Source organism: Talpa occidentalis, unplaced genomic scaffold, assembly GCF_014898055.3.
Source record: "Talpa occidentalis isolate TD23 unplaced genomic scaffold, MPIMG_talOcc4v2.1 talOcc4.12, whole genome shotgun sequence".
In the NCBI taxonomy this organism is placed as follows: Eukaryota; Metazoa; Chordata; class Mammalia; order Eulipotyphla; family Talpidae; genus Talpa; species Talpa occidentalis.
In genome coordinates this window covers 98,290,070-98,298,579 of record NW_023601212.1, presented here as the reverse complement: position 1 = coordinate 98,298,579, position 8,510 = coordinate 98,290,070, and the positions used below count along the sequence as shown (strand labels likewise).

General features: G+C 64.9%; 1 protein-coding gene across 5 annotated transcripts; it reads left to right on the top strand.

The window, feature by feature from the left end:
* Positions 1-1,826: 1,826 nt before the first annotated feature.
* Positions 1,827-5,560, top strand: LITAFD (LITAF domain containing). Of its 5 annotated transcripts, XM_037504574.2 has the most exons (5): positions 1,830-2,030; positions 2,241-2,287; positions 3,316-3,378; positions 4,598-4,742; positions 5,403-5,560. In XM_037504574.2, exons 1-5 carry the CDS (start codon positions 2,014-2,016, stop codon positions 5,509-5,511), a joined length of 381 nt encoding a protein of 126 aa, XP_037360471.1. In that variant the 5' UTR covers positions 1,830-2,013; the 3' UTR covers positions 5,512-5,560. The 5 variants fall into 5 exon arrangements, with proteins under 5 accessions (XP_054549925.1, XP_054549927.1, XP_054549926.1 ...); XM_054693950.1 differs by lacking the exon at positions 2,241-2,287 and having other exon boundaries at positions 1,827-2,030; XM_054693952.1 differs by lacking the exon at positions 2,241-2,287 and having other exon boundaries at positions 1,828-2,030; positions 3,321-3,365.
* Positions 5,561-8,510: the final 2,950 nt, after the last annotated feature.

The following is an 8,510-nucleotide window of genomic DNA, read 5'->3' as shown; positions in this document are numbered from 1 at the left end:
CTTCCCCCTCGGGCAGAAAGGGCTGTAAAAATGCACAAGCCCGCCTGGCCCGGCTCTTGCTACGCCCACACACCTGCCTGCACCCAGAGCCTCTCCCCTGCAGGCGCCCAGAGCCTCTCCCCTGCAGGCGGCGCCTTCCCTGCCGCCCCCTCCCACAGCTGGGTCACTCGAGGACTGGGGTGACTGTGGCCAGCAAAGGGCGCTGTGGGCGGGGCCGGGTCCAGCGCTGCTGCGGCCTGCACAGGTAACGGCAGTAACAAAGCAGGTGCTGCCTGTGCACTTGCTCTTCTCCCTGTCGGCTGGGTGTGTCTAGAGGGCAGTGAGGACCCCAGTTCTTCCGCCATGCCTGCTTTCATGTGACCTACATATGCCGGCCCCCCCTTCCCCCCCGGGGCATGGAGTAAGAACATGGCTGCTGAGGGCCAGCCCGGGGCTCGGGAGAGCAAAAGCGTGGCCGTGGGTTAATGTGGTTTTGGCATAAATGCCGTAAGCGTCACGCCACATCCTAGTCTTCTGCCATCAAATGCACACACATTTCTCTTTGAAGATTTATTTATTTATGCACACAAGAGCTGGGGTGCAGGCCAGAGGTGTGGGGGTGAGAGGATTCACCAGAGACAGTGGGGAGCAGCACAGACAGACTGACTGAAATACGCTGCTGAGGGGAGCAGCGGGCGAGTCAGGAGAGGTCTGCTGTGCCATGAGGGTAGCTCCCTGCGCTGCAGCGGCTGGCGATAGCTTCACAGCGCTAAGACTTTAACCCTTACGCCACCAGGGAGGCCCCAGCGTTTTTTCATTTTTCTTTTGTTTTCTCCTTGGAAATAGATCTTCTTCCCCTTTTCCTTACACAAAAAGCGGTGCACTATCTATCACCTGTCCGTCTGTCTGTCTGTCTGCCATCACCCACCTGTCTTTGCTAGTGTTACGTCCTGAGAGAGGCTCCAGGACTGCAATGATTTTCCTCTTTTCTCTTTCCCTCTCTCTCCTGCCCTGTATTTTTGGTGGCTGCGGAGTTGCTCCGTGGATGGACACCTGGGTTACTTCTCGTCTTTCACAGCTGCACCCGACAGCCCTGTTCCGTCATCCGACACTGCTGCCGGCCGGGGCGGGTTTCTAGAGACCATATAGCCGGAGCAAAGAGCCGGCTCTGCTACTCCGCTGGGCAGCACCGGACCCTCAGCGTGGACCAGGCTGTTCCCCCATTTGTGCCCAGATGTCCCCTTTCTGGCAACCTGGTGGGCTGGGCAGTTTCGGCTGGATCGGCCGAGCGCGCGGGCCTCCCCGGGGCCGGGCAGCGCCGGGAGGTGGGCCCTCAGCAGCCGGGCGCAGACGCGGGGAGCCCTCCCGCCCGAGCGAGTCACTGATCATTTCACAATCAAGTGCTGGCTCCGCGCTCCAGGGCTTACATCAGCCGGTTTCACAACCACCCCGCAGTCAACCATCGTCACCCCCTTGAACAGAGCAGGGAGGGGGCGCCAGAGGGTTGGGGGGTCAGGGTCAGCCTGAGCCCAGCGAGCAGGAGACGCATTTGGGAGGAGACACGCGCACATACATGTCCCCAGTGTGCCCCCCCTGCGTGCGCGGACACCCCCCGGGCACCGACACCAGCCACTGGGGGCAGCGCCTCAGGCAGCATCTGGAGACCAGCTCTAGTCAGATTGGTATTTCTAAAGCTCTGGGTGGATTCTCCCCTCTCCCCCCACCTCCCGCTCCCCCTGCAAGGCGGGGACGGAGCGGAGAAGGGCCAGCTGGAGCGGCTCCCCAGCCTGGGGCCCTGCGAGGGGAACCCAGGGACAGCCCAGCCCGGCAGCGGGTCACCCACATCACAATGGCCCCTGCGTGAGTGGGGTGTCCGGAGGGCTGGGGGTGGGAGGGAGCACTCCTGTCCGCTGGCTGGCAACTGGACCATGAGGCAGTGACCCCCAGACAAGCACTCGATCGCGCGGAGCCTGGAACCCCAAGCCGCCGCCTGGACACTGTTGCTGGATTACGAAGCACCTTCAGGATGTCAAGATGGACACCTCCCCAGGGTGAGGGTCCCCGCGCGCAGGGGCCTAGGCGGGGAGGTGTGGGTGGACTTCAGGGTCCTCAGGAGGCCGGAGAAGAAACTTTGGCTTCCCTTTCTGAGCTGGGGCTGATTCCAGCCGACCCCCCAAGTCCTACCGTCCCCACCAACCAGGGGGCCCTGTGACTTGAAGGGGACCAAGTAGAGCTCTGACCTCTTGTACCTTCCCTTAAAGTGTGAGAAGGAGAGTGTGGAACACGACCAGAGTTTCCCCCAAATCAGGTATGGCCAGGGGTGCTGAGACCGCGGGGCTGGGGGCCCGGCCCCACACTGGCGGGCCATGCTGCCGAGATCTGGGTACGGCCCGAGGCTCTTGGAGTCTGTTTTCTCCAAGAGCCAGTTCCCAGGTGTAAAGAGACGCCTGCGAGGGACCAGCGGGGCTCAGTGCGGGCAGCGCTCGCCGGCCAGACGCCTGGGCAGGGGAGCGGAGTCCTGAGGTCTGGGGTGAGAAGCCGCCCAGGCAGGCCAGGGCGCTCAGGTGGGCAGGACAAGGCTTCCTGACCTCCGGAGTCTAGCCTGGGCGGCCCGCTCTGAGGGGAGGCCTTGGGGGGGCATCTCCCAGACCCCCTTTCAAGCCGCAAGCCTCCCTTCCTGGGAGGGGCAGGTCCCGAGCAGATACCCCTGTGGTTCCCAGTAGAGACGCGGGGATCCCCACACCATCATTAAGAGTAGGGGGCTCTTATCCTTCCCCCTCCCAGGTCAGTACTCTGGGTATCCAGGACCCCTTGGGGCACCTTTCTGTCCTGAGCAGCAGCAGGCGTGGCCTCGGCCGCATGCCCCCTGGAGCAGGCGTGCTGAGGTCCCTCCTCGCTCTGAAACTTGCCCGCTGGGTGACCTCCGACAAGTCACTTAACCTCTCTGAACTAGTCTCCGTGTCTGCAAAATAGGAATGAGGCCACCCAGTAGCTGCCTCATGGTGTCTGGCACGAGTAGGCAGGGACATATTTTCAGCCAGAGGCTGGCAGGTAATAAATGCCTGATGCGGAAAAAAAGGCTGTGGCCCCGCGCCCCGCTCCTGCACTCTCAGGCCCTCCGTGGAGTCCTCCCTCCCCGGCAGCATCAGCCTCGCCTGGCGCCCTCCACCTGGCGCCCTCCGCCTCCTGCAACTCCCTGTGGCCCATCCAGTGGCCCCGTGACTCTCTGGGCCTCGGCTTCCCTCCTGCTCAGCGGGTGCCTCCTTCAGGCTGGCCGGTCGGTCGGGCACAGAGGAAGCCCTAGAACTGACAGTGTGTCCTCCTTCTCCCCCAAAGAGCAGTCTCCTTCTTGGACTCGTCCTGAGACCTACCCCCCAAATTCCCAGGTAATAAACACAGGTGAGTGCCCTGCCTCCTCTCGCCAAGACTGGCCACGCAGCACCTCCCGGGGAGCCCCTGACTCCACAGCCTGGTGACCCCACAGAGCCCATGACCATGAGTTCTCTTGCCAGAGGGCAGGGGCTGGCACAGAGCAGATGTCCTGTTCTCTGCTTGCAAAGACCTGCCCCAACCTTGCAGGAACCAATGCAGGCCTCCCCCGCCCCCGCGCCCGCCCCCCCAACCGGGGGTGAACTTTAGGAGCAGCTGGGCTGGCTGATTGATAACCAGTGGGCATCCTCACTGCTGGAAAGTGCCCTTCCAGCTGGGTCACCCCTCCCTTAGTTCCCTGCCAAGCTGGGGTAGTCCACACCCCCACAATCAGGTCTCAGCAGGTGAACCCCAACACCCCTCTCCCCAGGCCCCAGGGGAAGCCGAGGTCTGTCCTGGTTCCTTATCACTCGGAACAACGCATGCAGACCAGACCCTGGTTCAGGCTGCCGCAGCTGGGCTTATTTTATCTTAATTTTTTTTATAACATAAAAAGGCCAGAGGTGTGGGGTTGAGAGGGGTCACCAGAGACGGAGTGGGGAGCAGACAGGGGAGCAGCAGGCTAGACAGCAAAGGCCTGCTGCGCCATGGGGGCCAGCTCCCTGGCCGGGGATGGAACTCAGGCTGTAGCAGTGAAAGCACCGAGACTAACCCCTAGGCCACCAGGGAGTCCCCTGCAGTCCGGTTTACTTAACAAATCCCGGCACCACCAAGGCACTCCCTTCTCTGCACACGCAAGGTCCTGGAAATGGCTGCAGGGTTTAAAATAGCCACGCACACTCCTTTGGCCCCACTGTGCAGAGGGAGAGAGAGGGCACAGGAAGGCTTTTGGGGTTCTGGGGCCTTCAGCCCCTGCCCACCACAGGGGGAAACAGGCTTGGGAACGGAACCCAGCCCCGGAGGGAGCTGTCTGGCTGGGCAGCCAGGCATCATCGGGTGAACTGAAGCACCCAGTTTAACCCAGAGAGGCTCCCCAAATCCCTGGGACGCTGGGCCAGGAGGACAGGGAGTCGTGACTGAGGGAGGCAGGCAGGGGGAGGGGGGAGGCGAGCTGGGGGGAAGGAGGGCCCACCTGGTGGGCCTGGGGGGCTGGGGGCGCACCTGCCAGGTCTCAGGAAGGCTCAGCGAGGACTCGGGGCGGGGGAATGGGGAGGGGTCTGAATGTGCGCCCTTCCCCCCTCCCCCAAAGCAATGCCCCCTAGCTTCCCTAGGATGGGGTCTGCCATACCCCTGCAGTCCATGTGTCCTTACTGCGGAAACTACATCATCACGGTGCCCACGCGGGTGCCGGGGGTCCTCACCTGGCTGCTGTGCACGGGCCTGTTGCTTTTCGGGTGAGTGGCTCCCTCGCCTCCGCGCGGAAGGGCCCCGCGGGCCGGGGCTGACTGGCGGGGCGCCGACCCCAAGCCCCAGGACCCTCGGCCCCGCCCACCAGCTCCTCCCGCCAGCCCAGGCCCCGCCCACGAGCCTGACCCCGCCCTCAGCCAAGCCCCGCCCCGGTTCCCTTAACCCAGGCTCCGCCCCCAACCAAGCCCCGCCCACCCGGGCCCTCAGCCCAGGGTCCACCCCTCAACCAAGCCCCGCCCCGGTTCCCTTAATCCAGACTCCGCCCCCCAACCAAGCCCCGCCCACAGGGGGGGCCCTCAGCCCAAGCCCCGCCCACACAGTTCCCCCCCACAACCAAGCCCCGCCCCACAACCAAGCCCCACCCCAGTTCCCTCAACCCAGACTCCACCCCTCAACCCAAGCCCCACCCCAGTCCCCTCAACCCAGACTCCGCCCCTCAACCCAAGCCACGCCCACCCGGGGAACCCCCTCGGACCAAGCCCCGCCCCGGTTCCCTCAACCCAGACTCCGCCCCTCACTCACTCCAAGCCCCGCCCCACCCAGGTTCCCTCAACCCAGGCCCGCCCACAAGGCCCCGCCCCCAACCAAGCCCCGCCCCGGCCGCCCGCCCCGCCCCGGCTCAGCGTCCTCTGCCCTCGAGACCGCAGGTGCTTCCTGGGCTGCTGCCTCATCCCCTTCTGCGTGGACAGCCTGATGGACGTGAAGCACCTGTGCCCCGTGTGCGGCAGCGAGCTTTTCCGCTACCGCCGCCTGTGAGCCTCCGTGAAATAAAGCTCCCTAAGCCCCGGGGCTGTCGGCTGCGCTCCTCGCCGGGGGTCGCGCCGCCAGAGCAGGGCGCGGCCTGCCCAGGACCCTGCCCTCGGCGCCCCCACCCGCCCCAGCCCCCGCCCGCCCCTTGCCGGGCGGCCGTGACCTCCCGCTGTGTGCAGCACCCGTGGGAGACCCCCACACCCCCGCTGACGCCCCTCACACAGCGGCTCTGTGGGCCCCACCTGGGATGCCCCAGGGCCCCTCCCGGGAAAACCCTCCGCTCGCACCGCCCCGGAGCTCCTTCCTCCCCTGCACACCCAGCCTCTCCCTTGGGTGCCCCAGGGCCCCGCAAACCCGACCGTCTCCACAGTGCCGCCCTCTCTTCCTCCCACTGTCCCGCCCAGGGTTCCTTGGGGAGACGGCCGCTCCCCAGGGGCCTGCCCTGTCCCCTGCCCTCTCAGTCCAGCCAGCGGCTGGCACAGACACCGCGTGACCCACGAGCAAGGGGCCGTGGCTTCAGCCCCGGCTGGGCGAGACCCCTGCCCACAGCACGCCGCCTCGGGGGCAAGCCCAGGCTTAAAAAATAAATCGTCGTATTGAAGTGACGGTGTCCCGGGCGTCTGTCCCGGGCGTTCAGCCGTGTAGCTGGACGTGTCTGCGCGACGCGGTGCTCACCCCCCCCGACCCCAGTGTCCATCCTTCACCACCGACCCTCTGAGCTGACTTCCCACGCCCGCCCCGGGGAACCACCATTTCGTGCCAGGTCTGAGGGTTCATTTTGCTCGCTCGTTACCTTCATCCTGCGCAGGAGGGGATCCTGTCTGCCTTCCTCCATCTGATGATTCACGTAGCCTCATTCCCTCCAGCGGCCTCCACGCTGATCAAGTGGCAAAGCGATTTCCCCCGAGCTCACGCGTGTCCTGTTTTGTGTACGAGACGCGTCTCCCTCACCCACGCAGGCCCCGGGGCCCTGAAGCCGTCTGCCCACGGCGGCCGCTGGGCCTAGCGCTGCGAGGGCGCAGGGCACGAGGCTTCCAGTCAGTGTCTTCCTGTCCGGGTAGCCACCCAGGCGCGGGGAACTGGATCATGTGAAATGTGTATTTTCAATTTTTCGAGGCGCCTCCGGCTGTCTTCTACTGCACCACCTAATACTCCCACACGCACCGGGGTCCCTTTGCTCCGCATCCTCCAAATACTTGCTTCTAAGTCCAGACTTTGAGGTGGGGCGCGCTGGAGGCCACTGCTGAGCAGGCTCCGCCATGCCCTCCACTGTCCCCACCCCCCACCCCCAGCTCTGCGCTGCGCTTTGGGCCAGCGGGGAGCTGACTTCGCCCTGGGGCTGACCCTTCCCCAGCCTCTCCCTGCAATGCCCTGCCTGCACCTCCTGAGTCACATTCCCCAGGCGCTGGGGGCCCCCAGGACCTGGCTGAGACCGGTGGGTTTGTGGGAGCTGGGGGTGGGGGAGCAAATCTTCCCAAATCACTGCGCCTGCCGATCCCTAGAAAGAGGTTTGATGCTCACAATTCCTCCCGGTACAGCGCAGGGCCCCCAGCAGTTCCCCCGGCTGTTGTGCAGGAATTTAGCGAATGCTGAGGCCCTGAGCTGGCTTATGAATGGGGTCCCTGCTGGCTAAATGGGGTCACCTGGAGAGGACAGCCAGCGGGGGAAGGGATGAACGAAAAAGGATCTTTATTTTGTAACATATAAAAAAATACTATTCCGTCCATGTTTTCAGTCAGAGCTTCATCGAGAAGCGGGGAGGGAGCGGCGTGTTTGGCCCTAAAATGTGGCAGTGGCAGGCTGCACCCCGGAAGGCAGCTCTGGGGACAGCCCCCTCAGCTCTGGGGACAGGTTTCTCCAACGTGATGTCCGCTTCCTCTCCTCCCCAGGTAACTGCCCCCTCACCCCCAGGTTCCCTGGAGGAGGGGGGCGGGGAGCGAGGAGCGGCCAGGGGGCGCAGCCTCCGCCTCCACAGCCAGACAGGGACCCAGCCTAAAGGGACCCAGCCTAACGAGTTCGGAGCAGAGGATGAAGCTTCTGACAAACCAGCCTCGGGCCCTGGGCGCCAACCTCCCCTCTGGAATAAAGCAGGGCAAGGTCCCGGTGAGCCAGAAAGTTCCCCATCCTGGTCCTGAGTCCGAAGGCGGGCCTGGCTGTGTCCAGCAGCGTGGGTGACCGGTGGGGGCCTGGCCGAGGCCCAGCGGGAGGGTAAGTCTGGGGTGCCCCTGGCTCTGCTGGCGAGGCCAGGGGCCACCTTTGGCCCGAAAGGGCTCACAGCTCAAGGCCACACCCACTAGGCAACTTGTGGTTTTGACTCTGTTTCCCGGCAAAGCTGAGACGCCAGCAGCTGGTCTTCTGGGACGGCAACATCCCAACTCAGAGCCTGACGCCTGGTCCTCCACGGCTCTGCTGGTGGCGCGGGTCACGGCACCAGAGCCCCTGCCCCCCATCACTGGCCTGGCCTGGCCACCACTGAGGTGCCAGGGGAGACCCAGCTCAGCCCCCTTCCAGGACCTACATCAGCGACCGGCCTCTCCCTGCCTGGTGAGAACAAAGAATGTGCTGTCCGCCGCTCGGAGCAGTTAAACAACCGTCCCCCACAGGACCCGACCCGGCTCATCAGGCCGGTGACACGGTGCCCCTGGCCCAGGCCCTGCTGTGCTCCCCACTCCCTGCCGGGGTGATCTGACTGGGGCGGGCGGGGGCAGCAGGCTCCTTCCCCGGGGTCCTTCTGACTCCGCCCCTGTGCCTCTGACCGGCCATTAGGGGGGCCCAAGGCTCAAGGGGAGCCTGTGACTCGCCCCAGACTCCTGCTGCTCTCCCATCAGGAAGTGGGGCCACCCCTGCCCTTCCACCCAGGGGGTGCCCTGGGCCCTGCTTCCAGAGCTGTGGTGGAGGGAATGCAGGTAGCTCTCACCTGGTGCCAGCCTGTGCCCTGAGGGTGCAGGTGAGGAAAGGGGCGAGGGGCGGAACCACCCCAGTAACAGCAAGGGGGCGGCTAACCA